The following is a 21,241-nucleotide window of genomic DNA, read 5'->3' on the forward strand; positions in this document are numbered from 1 at the left end:
TTTTTTTTTTTTTTTTTTTTTTTTTTTTTGGTACCAGGGATTGAACTCAGGTCCTTGTGCTTGCAAGGCAGGCGGTGGAACTACTGAGCTAAATCCCCAGCCATGGCACAGGATTAAAAGACAGGCCTTAAATAAGTTAGCCACCTCTAATAAGCTCAAAGGACACTGCAGCTGCTGGTTCCAGGAACATACAAAAACCACGGTCCTGAAAGTCCATACACACAGCCAAAGGGACTGTGATCATTTCATCATGGCTTTTAAGACTGCTCTATTTTTTTTTTTTTCTGAGAAAGTGTCTCACCATGCAGTTTAGGCTGGCTTCAAATTGGAGGCAATCCTCCTACCTCATCCTCCCAAGAGCTGGGATTACAAATGTGTGCCACTATGCCTACCACACTTTTAAGGACAAATGCTACTTTTTAATTACAATGAATATAGGAAATATTAAAATCCCTCAAACAATTTAACTGCTAAAAATAAGTCAAGATTTATGAGACCAACATTTTCAGAAGAAAACAAAGGCAGGCAACACAAAATAGTTAACAATTAGGACAAAATTTACTTTTGCTCAGGCAGACTTTCTGGATACGACGAAGGGGTCAGGGACAGGGGAGGTAAGAAAGAGGGGTTAAAGGGATTAGAAAGGATCAAGATATGTTGTGTGCATGAACCAGCTCCCCAAAATGAACATTACTATCATGCAATGAAAGCACATACTAATGAAATTACTTCTGCTCACATGTACCAGACCAACATTTTCAGGTCAGGGGTAGAAACAGCTTCTTCAAGATGCACTGTAGGTCCCTGACACAGAAAGCTTACCTTCTGGATTGCTCCTCCCTCTATGGGTGCGTTCCAGGTAGTCACAGCCAAAATGCAAGCTACTGCACCAAGGGCTGATGCTACAAGGACAGGGAAAAGGCTGTTGCCAGGCTTGGGGTGTGATGCACAGTACTACACCCCACCCAGTGAAAAAGCAACACAAGGAAACACCAGTACTATGATATATGGACAACAGCTAGTTAGTACTTGTTTTTTGAAAAGCGAATGGCATGAAATTGTGTACCTTAAAACCCAAGAGAGGGGGCCGAGAGCAACTTGTAACAAACTTGAGCAATTTGCGCTTTTCTTCATCAGTGAAACCTTCTACAACTCTCCAAAAGATTTTAATAACAGGATGATCGGCAGAATAACCACCTGTGACAAAATAAACACATATTTTATTAAAAATTAAAAACACGCAAAAGCAGGATTCTCTTAACAATTCTAAGGCAATGATCTGGTTTGTCTATGCCTTTTGTGGTGAGGCAGGGAGCTGTGTGGGGGTTGATTCTCCAGGACACCTAACCCTAGTCCCTTGGAGATGGCGGGCCAGAGGTGTGGGCTTACAAGGTGATTGCTAAGGCAGAAGGTCCTGCGAAGAACCTGGTTTTTAAGAACTATGTTCATTAGAAATCAACACTACTGTTGAGCATACCCTCAACAAACATGGCTTTATCTGTGGTCAACACATCTAAGAAATGGACAATGGAGTTTATATATTCTAATACAGCTACGTATTTGGCCACTATGATCTTGATGTCTATGTTAATTTTATCACTTCTCTCTGATAATAAGGGAGAGAACATGGCCAATGACCAGCCCCACATGTGATTATACCACTGTTCTGAAATGTAGTATCTGCTACTTATAGCTTTTAACCTCCTTAAGTGCTTCCTAAAACTAAAATAATTGCTATATATCATTCCCCCATTGTTAATACACTACAGAAATAACATTAATAAAATATTCTAAGTGCATTAATTGGCACCAAAATGAACGATAATATTTCAGTCCTATTTACTGGAAGAGCTAAGAGTATTAAAGGTATAAGCTTTCAGTGCACAAAGTAATGCAAAAACACCCATGGCTATTTCTTGGCAAAGGGAAGGTCAGGCTGATTTCATTTTCCCAAACTTATGAGTTGATTATAGGGACAATGTGACCTTAGGTGTTATTTGTCTTCACGATTGAATTACAGCAATACAGATTAACCACACATACACATAAGTGCACACACGCACGCATGTAGACACACACACACACACACACACACACACACGCGCGCGCGCACACACACACACAGATAAGGTTATTTTTGGTACTGGGAATTGAACTCGGGTCCTTGAGCTTGCAAAGCAGACACCAGAACAACTGAGCTAAAGCCCCGGCCCCAAAGATGAGTATTTTTTAACAAATTAAGACTTTTACAACCATCCACAAAGTCAAAGTCTAGATTTAGAATATTTCCATTTCCTCAGAGATCCTTCTTTCACCCTGCAGGTACCACTGACCTTCCATCTCTGCAAACCTGCTTTAGAGATGTTTCATATATTTCACAGAAAAGAGGAACCTGGTAGAGGCTTTCTTTTTTCTTACTGTGGTAAAATTCTGAACATAAAAGTCACCCTTTCAATCCTGGTTAAGTGTACAACTGAGGGTGCTACTGTCATTCACATCCCTTCTCACAGACTCTGTACTCTAGGCAGAAATTCACCCTTCCTCTCTCCTCAGCCCCAAGGGGTCTGAACAGTAACGCAGAGCTAAGGATTTGGCACTCCAACTGCCTCATATAAATCAAATCATCTAATACCTTTTGTGCCTGACCTGTTTCACTCAGCACTATGATTTCCAGAGTCATCTACATTATCAGAACTTCCTCCTTTCTCAGACTTCATAATCCTAACAGATACATGTCTGTTTATCCATTGGATCTTTTGGTTACTGTGAGTGCTGCTGCTATATAAACAAGGTGTGCCAGCTTTCAATTTCTTAGATATACACACAGGAATAGGGTTGCCAGATTATAGAATTTTACATTTAGGTTTTTTTCTCCTCTTTTTATGATGTGTATAGTAATTGGGAATTGAAAACAGGGCCTTTGCAGGGCCAGGGATTTCGCTCAGCAGTTCGGTGGCCTGCCTTGCAAGCGCAAGGATCCGAGTTCAATCCCCGGTCCAAAAACAAAAGAAAAAAACCCAAAAAAACCCACAAAAAAACAGGGCCTTTGCAACAAGTACATCCAAACCTTCTTTGTATTTTGAGACAGGGTCTCACTAAGCTACTAAGCTGCCCAGGCTGGGCTCAAACGCGTGGTCCTCCTGCCTCAGGTTCCCAGAGTATTAGGATTACAGGTGCGTACAACCACACCTGGCCTTTTGTTCTTTTCATGTGGTGCTAGGAACCAAATCCAGGGCCTTGCACATGCAAGGCAAGTGCTCTGCCACTGAGCTACACTCCAAGATAATGTTTAGTTTGGAGAGGATCCAAACTGCTTTCCACAGCAGCTGCACCACCTTATAATCCCAAAGCAATGATTGAGGGTTCTACTTTCTCCACCTTCTCTCCACCATCACCACTTTCTGTTTAGTAACAGCCACCCGTGGAGCTTACTGTGGCTTTGATTTGATATGCTTTGCCTTATGATTAGCCATGCTGAGCATCTTTATTGTACAGTTCCTGTATCTTTGAAGATGTGTCTATTTAAGCCCTTCATCCACACTCCAGTTTTGTACCCTAGGCTAACCCTGAACTCACAAGACTCCTGGCTCAGCCTCCTGAGTAGTGATGGGATTAGAGCCATGTCCAATATATAACCAGCTGTTTTTTTTTGTTTTTTGTTTTTTTTTTTGACAGGGTCTCGCTATGTAGTTTAGGCTGGCCTTGAATTTATGGCAATTGTTCTGTTTCAGCCTCGCGAGTGCTGGGATTACAGGCATAAGGCACCACGGCCAGCACAAAGATTTTAATTTTGAGGAAGTCCAAAAAACATCTGATGTAGGCCAAGCCATGAAGACTGCTCTTTTCAGAAAATTTGTATCTCTGGCTCTCTTGGGATTTGGTGTGAAATACATATGGGTAGATATTGTCCCAGCAGCAACTGAACTATCTAGGGACCTCTGCTGAAAAACCAGTTGACCATAAATATACAGTAACTCCAATTCTGTTCCACTGACTGTATGCTGTCCCCCTGCCAATACCACACTGTCTTGATTACTATGGCTTTACAGTAAGTTTTAAATCAGAAAGCAGGTTGTTCAATTTTGTTCTTCTACAAAATTGTTTTTGGCTACTCTTGATCCTTTGTTTCCAAGTAAATTTTAAAATTAGCCTTGTTGATTTCTACAGAAAGCTTTCCTGGGATTTTGGCAGGGACTGGATTTATAGGTCAATTTGAAAAGAATTACCATTTTAACAGTACTAAATTTTCCACATGAATCTCTATTGTTTAAATCTCCCTGAATTACTCTTAGTGGTGCTTTGTAGTCTTCAGCGCACGAGGCTGACACTTTCTTCACTTGATCTTAGCCAAAAGGCCGAGAAGCGATTGAGGCTGACACTTTCTTTACTTTGCTAAATTTTGTTTTGTCCTCTTGGGTACTGGGATGAGTGGAGCTAGCTGTCTTTCAACCTGCTGTTCTGTTAACCTGTGACCTGTGCTATAATCCTAAATTTGTTTAACTCTTGTATTTTTTTCATGAAGCCACTTGTGATAAAATCTTTACTTCTGTCACTTTTTGGGGAACCTGAGTGCTTTTCATTTGCCCTTCATCTTTCATGTTCACTGAATATCCTAGGTGGCTGAGGACATTCACGTCCTGTTTCCTGAGCTCTATCCTGAAATGAGTGTGAGGTGCTTTGGTGCTCAGAGGCCTCAACACTCCGTGGGTCTGTCCTCATACCATCAATATAGTGTGGCATAGTAACAGAGCTGCAGGGGTCCAATGAACCAGGGTTTCCTTTATCAATGCCACTTGGTTAACCACAGTGCTCTGCTGCTGGGTTCAGTTTGCTAATGTTGCTTTGGGAATTTTGAACATATCCCTCTGTTCATGAGGGACATTCATCTATACTTTCTCCTTTTGTGTATTATTTTTTTCCACCTCTGATTCAGGCTGCTACTAAGCATGGAGAAGACTTGCTGATCTCACTGGGCCAGAATTGAATTCTTGTACAAGATGTTTTCTAGCTTAAAATTATTTGAAAAATCTAGGCATGGTAGCACACACCTGTAGTCCTAGCACTTGGGAGGCTGAAGCAGAAGGATCACCTTGACTTCAAGGCCAGCCTGGGCTACATATTAAGTTCAAGGCCAGCCTAAATTAGAGTGAAATCCTGTCTCCAAAACAACAACAACAACAACAACACAAAAAACAAAAAGGAAAATAAAAGAAATTCAAGGTACGCACAACTTGTAATCCCAAATACTGGGGAACCTGAGACAAGGATTGCAAGTTCAAAGCCAGCCAGGGCAACTCAAGTGAAACCCTGATTCAAAATAAAATTTTAAAAGGGCTGAGGCTGAAGCTCAGCTCTAGAGTACAGGCCTAGCACACATAATACCCTGGATTCAATTCACAATATTGGGATGCAAAAAAGTGTAAGCACTCATTTGAAAATATATGAAGAGATTTGAGATCACATAACACATACTACTTCATAATGTGCTTTAAGAATATATTTTAAGTGTTTCTAAGAGATATGAAATACTTTAAAACACCCAAGGATATAACAGAAATAGGAATTAATGACATACTACATCATACCATTTTTTAAAAAATTGTGTTTTAGATAGTGTCTATGTAGTTTTTAGGCTGGACTTGAACTTGCAATGCTCCTGCCTCAGTCTCTCCAGTACGTGGGATCACAGGTGTGTGCCACCACACCTGGAATTAATATCACTTTTGTATTTGCATATTTTAGAGTTTTGTAAGGACAGGAAAAAGGTGAAAGCGCAAAATGTATTCTGAAGTTAAAAAATTTATACTAATTTCTAATCAATTTTTTTCTGAGTAAGTCTTTTTTTTTTTGGTACTAGTAATTGAACTAAGGACCTTGTGCTTGCAAGGCAGGCAGCGGAACCACTGAGCTAAATCCCCGGCACTAGTCTCTCTTTTTTTTTTTAAAGGCAGAGTTTTACTATAGAGTTCAGGCTGGCCTAAAAATCACTGAGATCCTCCTGCCTCAGCCTCAAGTGCTAGGATTACAAGTGTGCACCACTATGCTCAGCTCTGAGTCAGTCATTCCTATCCCACTCTCCCAAGTATTTAGATCCTTTGACTGACCTTTGAACATTTTTCTGCACTCGCTATGCTGCACTGGCTGATCTCAAACTTGTGGACACAAGCAATTCTCCTGTCTCAGCCTACCAAGTAGCTAGGACTACAAGTGTGTGAGACCATGCCTAGTAAAACTTCCTGACTTACAAAGAGAAAAGACCTTACATATACATAGAAACATACACAAAACTGTTCATTATAGTAAGGTTAAACAAATCAAATTAACTCAAAGAGGAATAAAAAATTTTAAATATTTTTACTATTATTTTTGTTTTGCTTTTGCTTTTTTTTTTATTTTTATTTTTTGGTACCAGGGATTGAACTTGGGTCCTTGTGCTTGCAAGGCAGGCCACCGAACTGCTGAGCTAAATCCCCGGCCCGCTTCGGTTTTTTTTTTTTTTAAAGACAAGGTCTCATTGTATAGTTCAGGTTAGCCTTGTACTCATCACATAGCCCAGACTGGCCTCAAACTTGCAGCGATACACCTGCCTCAACCTCTCCAGTCCTGGGATTACAGGTATGCACCACCAGGCCCAGCATGAAATATTTTTTACTACTGATGTTAAACAAAATTTGAAAAATACATAAATTGTAGATAGTAAAAAACCAAATAAAACAAATAATGGGCTATGACAACAGAACAGTGGTTTGCTTAGAATTCCAGCATTAAGGGCGATTTTTTTTTCTCTTTTGTTACCAAGCATATATGAGGTTAATTACAAAAAAAACCTAAAAAAAACCCTTAGAAATACTCCCACAATGCCAGGTGTGCTTGAGCACCCTTCATGGCAGAGGTCTGTGTTGAGGCAGTGATTCTCAAACCCTCTCTGGTCAGGCCAGAACTTTTATGGGAAGTTTTACTCAAGGCTTTTATCTTTGTGTGATTGTTTTTCCTTATCAATATGTTTACAGTTTTTCACGTTTTTTTTTTTTCTTTTTTTTGAGACAGGGTCTCACTATATAGTTGAGACTGACCTGGAACTCACTATGTAGCCCAAGCTGGTCTCGAACTCAGTGATCCTCTTGCCTCAGCCTCCTGAGTGCTGGGGTTACAGGCGTCTGCTACGACGCCCAGCTACATGCATTTTTGATACAAGTCCTTCTGAAACTTTTGTTCCATTTGTGGTCTTTATCGTTTTTTAAAAGTTTTTAAGTTTATTTGTTTTTTTGTTTTTGGCACTGGGGATTGAACTCAGGTCCTTACGCTTGTGAGGCGGGCACTGGAACCACTGAGCTAAACCTCTGGCCTTTTTGTATTTCCTTGGGGACAAGGAGCAGCTAGCACTCTACCTGCTCATCCACTGATTTATTTTTGGTGCTGGAGACCAAGTCCAGGCCAAAGGCAAGCTAAGCACTCACTTGACCACAGGCCCACATGCCCAGGCCAACACTGCTGCTAAAAGGAAAGACTGCCTTGCAAGCAAAAGAACCTGAGTTTGATCCCCAGTCCAAAAAAAAAAAAGGGAAAGACTGGAAGTAGCCAAATGCCTATGGCCAAAGCACAATTGTAGTATGTGGAGTGAGAGAGCAGACACAGAGTAGGCATGAAGGCTGAGGGCAAAGGCTGAGTGTGCACTGCTCGCCAGTCTCCAGGGAGCTGGGATAGCTGATTTCTGGGCAGAGAGGCAGAGTGGTAGCAGCAGGCAGAGGAACTAGAGGTTCTCATTAGGTACCGCCTTTAGTGGATTGGAACTGCTGAATTATTTGAGTAACATACCTGAATAGTTTGTAAAGGATTTCAGGTCCTCCAGACTTATGGGAACTTGTGCACCAGAAATTAATACCTGAAAAAAAAGTTCAAATGGTAAAATTTGAGGAATTTGGAGGTGGGAGGAGGTGCTACTGAGAACCAAACCCAGAGCCCTGTGCTAGGCAGGAATTCCACCCCCTACCAATGAGCAAGCCCCTTTAAGGTTTTATTTCGAGATAGTATCTCAAGAAATTGCCCACGGTGGCCTCAAAATTATATTTCCTTCTGCTTCAGCCTCTGGAGCTGGGATTACGCTGTCTGTCACCATGCCCAATCTGACATAGATTTTAAGAAAGCTTTTATTTTCCTGAGACAACTGCATCCCGGAGTCAGCAGGCAGAGTACCTGAATTTCCTGCTGATCAAACATCCGCAGCCACTCCAAGCTGACGACGTTGGCCAGGCCCTGTCTGAATGCCAGGCAATGCGGGCGGATCTGCTTGTTCAGCCTATAGTCAGCCACCAGGTGGATATAGGCAATGCGGTTGGCACTGGTTACAGGGATATCTTTCCCACCAAATTTTAGTTCAACTACCTGTGAGTAGAAAGCACAGGTCATCAAAATCCCCAGTCTCATCAGATAATATAAAAGCAAGAATCTAAACACAAAAGAGTACAAACAGTATAATCACTGCATGCAAGAAGGGGTTCTTCTAGGCTCTGTACCTTATTCTACCTTTAAGATCCATCAACCACCCTGCTTTCCCTGGAATACCAAGGATTGTGAGGCAATGTCATTGTAACAATTGCCTTTCAGAAAAGGGAGAGATCACAAAGGGCAAAGATAAATACCAAAGGACCACTGCAGGTGAGAAAACAGATTCCTTTTGGAGAAAATACACCGGAAAGAATTAAGACGTATGAAACAACTACAGATACTTGCAGCATTCCCCATACTTTGTGTTTCTAGAATGTCATTACTACTTAAGGGATGTGAATCATGACTTAAGTGTAGTGGCAGAGATAGATGATCAGCCAGTCTGTAACATGCACAAATAGTAGGAGCACGACTTCTTAGGACAATCACGCTTACAGATGATGAGGGTCTGGAATAGGTCTCAGGACATTTGAGCATCATGGCAGTGTGCGTGAGAAAGGCAGAACACTGCCACGTGGACTCCAGCTCTCATCAGGTGAGGCACTGCCACAGACATACCACCAAAGCCTAAATTTTCCCCAACTGTGCTGTGGTGCAATGTGCTTTGTCTACCGTAGAATTGCTGTGGTTATGTGGACTGATACATACAAAGCTGATCAGCAAATGACTTCAGATTGTAGCAAACATGAAAACATGTAGGAGTATACTTCAAGAAATCCTTGTTGGCTCCATGGGGGAGCATGTGCCTAACATGCACAAAGTTCTAAGTTAAAACTGCATCCCTGGGGTTAGATGAGGAGTAATCTATGCTGTGGGTAAAAAGAATATAAAATAAATGAAATAAGCCAGGCATGGTGGCACATGCCTGTAATCCCAGCACTCAGGAGGCTGAGGCAGGAGGATAGCTGTGAGTTCAAGCCCAGCCTGGGCCACATAGTGAGTTCTAGGTCAGTCTGAACTACATAGTGAGACCCTGTTTCAAAAAACCAAAATGAATGAATGAATGGATGAATGAAATAAATGAGAACAGACTATGTGTGTCCACATTAGCAAGGGCACTGGTAAGTGGACATCAAGTAACAACCCAATATACTCTTTAGGTGCCTGCTAAGTGGCTGGCTACAAAGATGCTCAGATTTCAGCTTGTGGGAGAATGATTAATATTGTGCCCTCAAACCCCACAGCCTTTAGTCCTCCTGAAGCTGTTTTATGCCCAGAATAACAAACTAACATCGTGCCATAAGGCAATTGCTTACATACTCCAATTTCTAACCACCTTACAGAAAGACTATTTCAGCATGGCTGAAGAGCTTCACTGGTATCGCTCTGTATTCATGGCTAGAGAACAGAACAGTCTGTGGGCTTCCACATTATAAATTATGTGGCTTGAAACCTGAGTGTTATATCTGACTGACATGTTTTTAATTTTATTATTATTCTTATTTTTGATACTGTATTATTATTTTTGGTACTTCAGTTTGGGTATTAAACTCAAGATCTTGCATTTGCAAGGCAGACAGTGGTACCACTGGGCTAAATCCCCAGCCCTGACTAATATATGTTTTTTAGTATTTCACATTTCAAATGATGACACAACCTTCTTTAATAATTCTCTTCTTAGTTTTGGAACCATCCAGTGTAACAATGGGCTTTCAACCCACTGTCTTTGGGCTGAGCCTGGACTGGCTTCATTACCCTAATTTCTCCTTCTCTCCATCAGTCCATCTGTTACCCCAGCCTCAGGAGGCCAGCTATTATATCTCCATATATAAAGCACCACCCCTTCCTTTAAATGGATTAAAAGCAGATAATAAATGATGATGCGCTTGTGTGACTGGGAAGACAAAGGACCAGTGAAGTTCTCAGTTCAAGGAACTTCCAGAGCCACCCAAACCTGCTTAGTCAGACAAAATGGGTGTATCTAATAACTTTAAAATGGTTACACTACTTTTAATTAAAATCTACCCCACAGCTAACCCTAACAGCAACATACATTTAAAAGTCTTCTCAAATGAACATCGAAGTTCTAGTCTGAAGGGCACAGCATTTCAGAAGGTTGACTGGGACAGCACCTAGGACCCTGTGTCTGTATCACCCTCCATGCAGAATCCATAACAGGATGGGGGATCCTATGACTACATACAGGATGGGGGATCCTATGACTTGCCCATGGCCACAAAACCAGGACTCTCCAAGCAGCAAAAGTAGGACTCTCTAAGGTCTAACCCCCAGTAGATGATTCCTTGTGGTTCCTGTAAGCCCTCTGCTGAGTTCTCCAGGGAGATGTGAAGAGACCACAGTCCCAAATGGTGTGTGTTATTATTAATCAGCCAACAAACAGCAATGAAAACCAATTGCGGGGGAGCCCATTATTTTAAAAGGGAAGACTGATTAACCTGCCAACATGAAATGAAAGATCTGCCATGTTCCAGATCTTTCAATCAGGTCATTTTAACAACTTAACCCCCACAAAGCACTACCTATTGATATCTACTTCTACAGAAATCCCTAAGATCTCCTCCTAAATTAGATGCTTTACCACTAAGCTTAATTTTTCTACTCAGACTCTTATAATTACTCTTACATTGTCATCTATATTTTGAGTCAAGTGGAAAATTCTATGAGAAATTAAAAACATTTGATCCCAGCAGACCCCATCCTCTCTGCAGTGCACTCTAACAGAGGCTTATGTGTGAAACTTCACTGTCACTACCTACTTCAGGAGCAAGATGGTCAGAGAGCTCCCTGGCAAAGGCCATGCACGTTTTGCCCTCTGGAGATAAGACACCAGGAGGAACAGGGCCTTGGCGGCTTAAACTTCACCTGCTATACAGGTGACCAGGCAATAAATGTCACCCCCCCATTGAACAATGAACATCTGCACTGTAGATATTTAGCTCTGTGGTACAAAGAGGAGGCTGAAACAAAAGCATCCTAGCAAGTTGCAGCACAGTCTAACATACTGCCTGCTAGTGCTTCTGGTTCATATTTATGACACTAGCAGCAGTCCCCAGTAATGTCTGCAGCTGGCCCAGCACAAGAGCAAGGCAGTCACTTCTTGCACTTCAGCCTGTTGCTGAAACAGGCAGCTTTCAAGGCTAGGAAAGAGAGAAAATTCATATTCCCAAAACAGGAACACTTCAAAACAATGTCCAGAACGTCTGGATATGTGGAAATATAAATCCTTATAGACATCTCAGGGGGTGATGCTGTGATGGAATATAGTGCAGCCCTGCATGCACTTTCCTAGCACTCTGGGAGGCTGAGGCAGGAGAACTGCAAATTGGATCCCATCCTGGTGAACTTAGTGGGTTAGTGAGACCTTGTCTCAAAATACAAAAGGGCTGGGGTGCATCTCAGTGTGAAGACCCTGGGTTCAGTTCCAAGTACTGCAAAACAATACAAAACTAATACCCAAAATACCACATCAGATACCACTCTGTACTTGTCAGGATGGCCATTCAGAAAAAAAAAAAGAGAGAAAACAATAAGCACCGGATGATGTGGAGAATCTGAGCCCTTCGCACTGCTGGCAGGAACAGCTATGGTGAAAATGGTTGATTCCTCAGAAAGTTAAACAAAATGGCCATGTGATCCAGCAATTGTGCTCCTACATATATTCTCAGAGGAAATGGAAAGCAGTTATCTTGGGGAGACACTGCATACCCACATTCATAGCTTCGTTATTTGCAGTAACTAAAATACAGAGCAACTCAAGTGTCCATCCTCAGGACAGAGCAGCAGTGTGGCAGAAAAGTTCTGACGTGCACTGTGACATGGATGCACATTGAGATGTCTTGCTGAGGAAGCCAGCCAGTCACAGAAAGATAGATGCTCTGTGGAGCAAAGAGCCCAGAGCTGCCAAATCCGGAAAGATAGAGGTAGCTGGGGGCAGAGGTGGGGGTGGGGTGGGAAATTGAGTGCCCTATCCCTACACCTGGAATTCACCGGGGTTTTTTTTTTTGTTGTTGTTTTTTTTGGTTTTTTGAGACAGGGTCTATGTAGTTGAGACTGAAATGGAACTTGCTATGTAGCCCAGGTTGGTTTCGAATTCACAGTGATCCTCCTGCTTCAGCCTCCTGAGTGCTGCAATTACAGTTGTGCACCATGACGCCCGGCTTCACTGGGTTTAATATACCAGTCTACAGATTTTTGTTTTAAATGGAGGCTGCAACCCAGGTTGCTGAGCTACAGCCCCAGCTCTTTTGGGTCTTGAGAGGGTCTCATTAAATTCCCCAGGATGGCTTTGGACTTGTGATCTCCTGCCTCAGCCTTCTGAGTAGCTGGGACAGCAGGCATGTGCCACTTAGTTTGCCTCACAGAATGCAATTTTTAAAATACAGAAGACATCAGAAATACTCCTAATAAAATCTCCTCTCAATTACAGAGCATTGAGTGTAGCTTCTTGGAAAACTGGAGGACACACCCAGGCTGGGCTTCCAGGTCCTGCTCTGATAGCTGATACTTTAGCTTCCAGGCAGGAGCCTTATATGTGTTTTCCTATCAGCTCTGGAAACAACCTGTCAGCCCTAGAACTTCACTGATTCTCCTTCCTTAGAAACTCAAGGTCATAGCTTTCTCTATGCTTCTAAAACCTGAATTCCTAGATGGGTGGGCCCTGGCCTCACCAACTTGTGCTCCACATCATGAAGGAGCCTCTCTTCCTAGCTGCTTCCAGGGCCTGCCTTGTTTTGAGGGCTTCCAATGACATCTCTCTCATACTGCATGCCCGTGCTGCTTTACAGATACATCTTCACCTGCACCTCTCATTAGGCTATGTGCACTCCATCATCTAGGAGCAGCTTCTCAGGGACAGTGGGGCTATAGCAAAGTGCTGCAGGACTCAGGATAAGTAGGCACGGGCAAAGAGGCTCTGAGATGCAAAGCCATGAAGACTGTACTCACTTCACCTTTTTTGTTTTGAATTTTGAGACAGGGTCTTACTTTGTATTCCAGACTGGCCTTGAACTATGTAGCCCAGGCTGGCCTCAAACTCACAGAGATCCTCCTGCCTCAGCCTCCTGAGTGCTGAGATGATAGGCATGCACCACCACCCCACCACCCCTGGCACACTAAGGAGGTTTTTTTTTTAAAAAAGCTTGGCAAAGCTGAGGAACTTGGAACTCTTGTCCAAGAAGCCAGGTGATAATGACATTTTAGAGAAAGAATTAGAAAGTTTAAAGACACTAATATTTTTGTAATGAAAATCTAGCTACACATTCAGGAAACATCATTGCACTATGCAAGAATAGCAGAAACCTAAGAACATGTGTCTCTCTGTAAATTAGACACTACTAGTCTGAAAATTAAAGGCAAGAAAACCATGGGGTTATTTTAAAAGTCTAACCAGTGTGAGATATTAACAAATACAATGTTCTCAGAGGAAACCCTCTGTACCTCTCATGCAATTCAACTGTGGCTGTGTGCCTATTTAAGAATCTCTGAGTCAGGCAAACATTCAGGTGTGCACTGGAGCAGGCAGAAGGGCAGCAGGACCCAGGTCCAGGTATCAGGAGAGGCCACACTCCTCCTCGACGGCACCACGTTGTCTCTAGATATTTAAGTGGTGTAAACATGTGCTCACAGGTTATAGTCAAAGAGCTCCAAGGTGGAGCAACCCAATATCCAGTCATTGGTAAAGAGCACTGGCGCTGCGGTAAGAGGAGTCTCACTTGGGCAAAGGAAGGTGCAGTCTGGACATGGAATAGGAAGTGAGGGGTCTGTCACAGATGACCCTGCAACAGCCTACTCTGTGGTGCATTCCTAAGGTGCTGTCTGGAACCAAAGGTGGACTCTGGTGGGTAGGCTGGTGGGCACCCACTGCTTCTGGGCATAGGTTCTTCCTCAGGTAAAGAAAGGGACAGTGGTGCATGCCCGTAATCCTACCACTCCAGGATACTGAGGCAGGGGGACTGAAAAGTCTGAGCATAACATGAACAATTTAGCAACTTAGTGAGATCCTCCCTCAAAGTTAAATTTGGGGGCTGGGAATGTAGCTCACTGGTAGAGCACTTGCCTAGCATGCATGACGCACTGAATTTAATCCTTAACAGTGAAAAGCAACAATAACAATAACAATAATAACAACACAACAGTAATAATAATAAAAGGGGCTGAGGATGTAGCTTAGCATGAAGGTGTTGGGTTTAACTCCCAGCACCATAAAACTAAAACAGAAGAAAAAAAAAAGTTCTAAAGTTGGCATTGTGGTGACTACACTGCTGTGAACACACCAAAGCCACCAAAGTGTGCAGTACACAAATGCCACACTGATACAATTGGGAAGAAAACCAATGGGACATAGGTCAGCAGTCAGAGCTTCTCAGCATGCTCTGGGCCATGGCTTACATTCCAGGAACCAAAAAAAAAAAAAGAAAAAAGGAGGCTGGATGGCAAGTGAGTTAGGGCCAAGGAGCTGCCTGGTCCCCAGTGTTAAGCAAGGAGGTGAGCAAATGAAGAGTAATCAGGGGCCACCCGGCCAGATGAGACCCCAGCCTTCTTGTGCCCGAGATCTCATACCACAGTAGGAAGGGCTCAAGCAGAGCAGGTTCTCCTGCTGGGGGCTGGGCTAGCACCACTGCCAACTCCTCACTGAAGGAACCTTGTCAACTAAAATGTGCCCCCCACCACAGTAACACAAATGGACAATCACACACAGGAGACTCTGCCATTTGTGCCACTGGCGGGTGAGTCACCGAGTAGTGTAGGTGTGCTGGTCAGGGCAGGAATGCTGGCTCACCTGGGCCTCCCCCAGGTCATTGTTCACCACAGTAAAGTTGAGCCCTAGCTCCTCCACGTCCCCCTCGTAGCTCTTGAGGAATAGCAGGTTCCGGTAGACCTCAGGGTCCAGGGAGGCCAGGTGGTGGATGTCCACGTCTGCAGTGGTCCCCAACAGCTTAGACAGGAAGAAGCCAGCGAAGGGCAGCTCCACCAGCATGTTTTCATAGAGAGCCTTTGGACGAGACAGCATAGGACGGCAGTTAGCACGCAGCATTATTTGCGGGGTTTTGATTTCATGCTCACAGTTCTGGGAGCCAAATCCAGGGCCTTCACACTGAGTACATCTCCAGCACCTTGAGAACATTTTTTATTTAGGGAGGGTCCTGCTAAGTCACCCAGGCTGGGCTTTAACTTATGATTCTTCTGCTTCAACCGCTGCCCCCAGCGTGCTGTGATGACAGGAACGCACCACCACACCCAGCTATACACACTTTCTTCATGTTTCTTGCAAACAAAAAGACCCTATGTTCAAGGAGAACCCTTGACAGGGTTTTGACAGTGGACACTCCATCTGGAGGACAGTTAATCTATGGCATGGCAGACAGGACAGAAGCAGGCTGTCATAGGAGGAGTTTAGAGGCCACATCACACCCTTCATGCTACAGCAGAGGTCAGCAAATGTGTCAGAAAGGTGGCTTTGTAGGTGTCTTAGGTTCCTGTGGCTCCTTCACAAAACTGACACAAATAGGGAGACTCAAAGCAACACCAAGGTGCTATTTCAAGTTCTGTGACGTGAGGCTGAGACCTAGGTGTCAGAAAGGCATCCACTCTCCAGAGCACAGATCCTGGTATTCCCTGGCTGGAGCCATATTACTCCACTTCCTGTCTCTTTATGTGGCTGTCTTCCCTGTGTATCTGCTGTCTCTTTAGCCAGCTGCCTCCTACCCTCTCTCTGGGTGCTGAGGACTGAACCCTCTCTTTTCTCTTAAAGTGACTCTGTCTGCTGAACTGTGGGATCCCTTCTAACCCAACATAATCTGGACTTGATGGTCACACAGGCCTTCCAAATAAGGCTGCCTCACTGGGTGTGGTGGTGCACACCTATAATCCCAGCATTTGGGAGGCTGAAGCAGAAGGATTGCTGTGAATTTGAGGCTAGCCTGAGCTACACAGTGAGTTCAAGGCCAGACTGAATAGTGAGACCATCTCAAAAACAAAACAAAACAGGCTACTTAGTGACAAACATTCCAGCCACTTCTACTTTCTAGCTCTGATGATTATACACCAGGCAGAACAGGGACAGCAGAAGTTCTGGGCACAAGGCGCTGCCCATGAAGGTTCCCACTGTCCACACACTCCCAACTGCTGGCACTGTTGGCCACTCTGGGTAGAGCCATGGTACCCACTGTTGCCTGAGCTGTGCTTCCAGACAGTGAACAGATTCAATCAAGTGTTGGTGAGTGGTCTACAGAAACCTTAGAGTCCTTCCGCAAATGAAAGCAGGAAGTAAAATTGTGTGCAGTCTGCAACAGAATACAGGGGTTACGTGTCAGGATACCTATGCTAATGGCACAAGGTCACAAAATACAACAAATTATCAGTGAAATTTTCAAAATTCTTAGTACAGTTAAGTCTCAGACTTAACAAACACTGAATTGCCAACTTTCAGATATGAAGTGACCTCACATTAAGAACATTTGTAGATGCAAATAAATCATGAAAGTAGCTCACATGTCTGCCGGACACTAACACAGCTATTGTGTGCTTAGTGTACAGTACAGTCGGAGAGGTACTATATTTTTGTGTTTGGCTTTTTTATGCTTTACATGGTATATCTGTGTCAAAGTTGCATAAGACTCACTTTGTAGGACTTATGAACATTCTTCCAGAATGGAACTCATCCCTTTCTTATCTGGAAGCCATGACAACAGGCGCCATGCACAGCAGAGCCAGAACACAGATAATTTCATTTCCATCTGACCCGTGTGGACAATGTCCTATCTATGATGGCATGTCTGGGTCCAATAGAAGCCAGCAGGAGTCATTCTGGTTCAGATGCAGTTTAACTTGTGAGGACTTCGAAGTGAAGCCAGGCAATGCTCCCTCACCCACCCTACTGGCCAAGTGGAGAACTTGAGCTTCACTTTCACAGCAGAGGCCCTCTCCAGCACAGTAAAGTGGAGCCCTGCGATCCTTGTCTGAGCCTGAGGGACATCAGAAAGGACAGAGGCCAATGCTGCACACAGACCCTTGCACCTGAGGTTTGGAGGACCCAGTGCTTCTGGGCAAGTGACTCCACAATGACCAAACCAAATCTCAGCAGTGGCGTGACTGCCCTTCCAACCAGACCGCGCCATACATGCTCAGACAGGGTGTTGTGAACTTACCCACCCGAGAGCCTCTGCTCCCGGGGCTGGGTAACCAGCCCTGGACACCTGCACCAGGGCGTGTCAAATACACCAAGACCCACATTTTCAAACACTCCCTGATAGGACCCAAGGAAACTAGAAAACAGTTGTGAACATTTCCCCCGGGTCACTGGAGCTACTCTAGGAAACCAAAACCATAGACAGACAGTATGAAAAGTGCTTCTCCTGGGCCGGGGATTTGGCTCAGTGGTTCCACCACTTGCCTTACAAGAACAAAAGACCTGAGTTCAATCCCTGGTAGCAAAAAATAAAGCAAAACAACACAACAACAAAAAAGAAAAGTGCTTCTCTTGACCAGGCCAAAGCAAGGTGCCCTTACCTCCTGTGCTTTAGTTCTGATCTGAAGACTAAGAATTCCAATTAGCTTTGAAAAGACAGCAAAAAGGCATTCCTAAAGAGAGAATAAGGAAAAAATGGCAAACAGCACCCCACCATCCACTGATAAATGCAAAGAAGGAGTTGCTCCAGAAAGTCATGGTTTGCTTAAAGTTAAGAATGGTGAGCACTATTAACCCAGGGTACTTATCAACACTATTACTTCTAAATGAACGATGAGTTCAGAACCAAGGAGCACATTCTGCATAAAACTCTGTGATGCACGCCAGGGGCTGAGGAACAGCCCTCATCTGTACAGTAGGGCTTTAAAATAAACCAGACACATAAATCATCTAACGCTCGATACCTAAGGTCATTGTTTGCCATTTGTGCATTAGTAACAATAAACAACTGAGATCTGATAAATGTATCAGAGCTACCTGAATCTCAAACAGAAATCCCACTGTGACTCATAAAATGTAAATGCATAGGTATAATTTTTTATATAAGGCAGGTTTAAACTTTTAGAGCATTTAATATACAAGCACTAATAAATGATAGCACTAAAAACTATGATTGCATCAGCTAAATGGATTATAAATTAAATTTCCATAATGTATGCAACTGAGATACAAATGTAAGCATAAATCAAGGTATTTTCTAAACACAGGTTAATTATACAACTTCAAAAACTGCCTATTTTTTATGCAGAATAATCCACTTAGCATTTTTCAGCCAGTTGTACCACACTTGTCCCTAGAAGCGTATCAATAACTACCTGTCATGAAAAATTAGCAATAGGTATTTGGAAAGAACCTGTAACATATTTTTCAACTGTCTGTCCTTTATGAGTGTTTATAGCTAGAAATTGTGCCAAAATGATTTGAAATAAAAAGGATTAATTATAGTAGAAGCCTTTTAATATAAGTGAGTGCAGTCGCAACGCAATTAATGCAAATTGTGGCTCTATCAGGAGAATAAATGTGAGCCACATCACAGGCCACTTCTGTTTGCTGCCAAATAACTTCAGTAATTTACTACATTAAGAATCAATAAAAAAATAATGCTTTTCAAATGCATCTCTATCAATCTTCAGGTAGTTCCAAAGTGAACATTTATAACTTAATCTAAAAACTATATGAGATGATGTCTTGCTTCAAAGCCATCCTAAATGAGCAAGCAGATAATAACTTCAATTATTTCAAATCATGCTAACCACATAGCTTAAAAAACAAAAAAAAAGAAATGTAAGGTAAGAGTAACACGATTAACATGATGTTTCACGCTTGAGCTCCAAAATTACTAAGTGGGATTGAAAGTATGGACCCTGGACTAGCCCAGAGGTTCTGCAGCCTTGGTGTCTGGCATGGCACTTAGCAGGACACAGAGAGGTCTGTAATGTGGGGTCCTAGCAGGTCCAAGGCTGCCTGTTCAATGACAAACACTAAGGAAGGCCAGATGCACGCCAGAGACCCTGTTCACATTGAGACTGCATCTGAGACTTTGCAAACACCATTCATCCTTTATTTGGACCTTTCAGATTATGAAGGATTACTTATACTGCCAAGATTTACCACAAGTCCTATTCAGAGATCTTTCCACAAGGTAAGTTTTTTTGGGGGATACTGGGGATCAAATTTGGGACCTTCAGATTGCAAGGCTGGCAGGCAGAACCACTGAGATAAATTCCCAGCCTTCACAAGGTAACAATTTTAAATTTCTGTTCACACAGTATCCAACGACACACATCTGAGCGTCACTAGTTCCGTCCTCCAACAGTTGTGGTTATAGCTCACAGTGGTGGATAAAAGGTAGCAGCTCTTTTACCTCAGAAGCCCACAGGGAATGCTGGGGGGAGTAGGATGCAGGCTGTCTTGTGCTTCCTTTTGTCACTGGGAGCCCAGAACCAGGTGGCCTGAAGCAGCCCCTCCACTCTGCTCTTTCACTCCCTGGCCTCCAAAGCTCCTTCCATCAAATGCTTCTAGAGCATTAAAAAACTTCCATCTTCATGAGCAAAGAGTGTCCATGACCAAGGCCCTTCGCTGCCCACAAGGGGCAGGCATGGGAGGAAGTCACAGGCTGTGCATCCCCAGACCCACTCCCAGCAATGAAAGACTTTCCACGTCCAAACTTCTTTTGGCTACAGGGGAGGACACGTTAAACTCTGGGAATCTGTCAAATTACCTCAGGTAGGACCTAAGAACACTGGTCACACTGCTAAGACACAGTGACTAGCAGGGGCTGAATGACACATGGCCATAGCTCTTTCCAGCCTTACAACAAAGGTACCCATAAGCTGTGATTCATCCTTCCCCATTGCTCCTGGGATACCAACTCTGTCACAATGGTGAGTTTCATTTTCTTCTACAGCTTTCTTGTGAAGGAACCCACACACCTGATCATTCAACCACTTACAGCCAACAGCTCAGTGGATCATAACAGACTTGTGTAGCCAGTGGCAACAGCAGTTTTGAAACATTTCCATCACTTGGTCTAGCTGGCACCCTTCACCCCTCCTGTCCCCCAGGCTAGCAGTCATGACTTCCTGATCCAGTGGGCCTTCACATTCCTGATGCTCCACATCAGTGGACTTATACAGGAGGCACTCTTCTGCCACAGGTTTCTTGTATCCAGCAGAGCCTCTGGGGTTCACTGGGCTGGAGCCTCCCTGTTCTTGGAGACTGACTCCCTAAGGGCCCAGGTCTAAAGTGGGCCTCTGGAACCAGCTCCCAGCTTGCCCCTCCCTTCTGTGGCCACATGGGTTCTGCCCAACTTAGCTAACACTTACACAGGCACACTCTGGGAGAGCAGCTGGGTCAGACTGGGAGTCCATGTCCTCTCCAAACACAGCATCATGACCCTACTTCTAAAACCACCAGCCAGCTCTGCCTGCGCTTGCATTCTTCCCACTTGGCACGAGGCCTGTCTCAGCCAGTGTGTTCAGGACATAGTTCCTAAGCACATCACACAATGTATTTTCTTCCTTTGGAGATACTGGGGATTGAACCTAGGACCTTTATACTGAATGGCTGGAAGTGTAGCTCAGAAGTACCTCGTGCCTGGCATGCATGAGGACCTGGGTTCCACCCTCAGCAACATAAATAAAGCACGCAAAACACTCAGAAGGGATATATTCAAAGAAAGCAATTGCTTATAAATTATGATCTTTGCTGGGGATACAGAGGAAGTTGCCTGTGAAGACTGTGGTTGCCCAAGCAGAATTCTTCCCATTTCATGGAAGGCTGTGCTTGGTGAACATTACCAGAGAGGTTGAGCAGCTGGAAGGAGCAGGGCCAAGGGAGCTCCCTACACAGCTGATGAGCTCAGCTTAG

General features: G+C 43.7%; 1 protein-coding gene across 1 annotated transcript in view; it reads right to left on the reverse strand.

The window, feature by feature from the left end:
• Ube3c (ubiquitin protein ligase E3C) overlaps positions 1–21,241 on the reverse strand; it is a 96,955-nt gene that overhangs the window by 8,342 nt on the left and 67,372 nt on the right. The window contains exons 20-23 of the mRNA XM_010642348.3: positions 15,185–15,397; positions 8,194–8,382; positions 7,816–7,882; positions 1,067–1,197 (exon numbers count right to left, since the gene is read on the reverse strand). Coding sequence (XP_010640650.1) covers positions 1,067–1,197; positions 7,816–7,882; positions 8,194–8,382; positions 15,185–15,397 — 600 coding nt within the window. The remainder of the gene's footprint in view (positions 1–1,066; positions 1,198–7,815; positions 7,883–8,193; positions 8,383–15,184; positions 15,398–21,241) is intronic.

Source organism: Fukomys damarensis, unplaced genomic scaffold (assembly GCF_012274545.1).
Source record: "Fukomys damarensis isolate Sample0158 unplaced genomic scaffold, DMR_v1.0_HiC HiC_scaffold_16, whole genome shotgun sequence".
Classification (NCBI taxonomy): domain Eukaryota; kingdom Metazoa; phylum Chordata; class Mammalia; order Rodentia; family Bathyergidae; genus Fukomys; species Fukomys damarensis.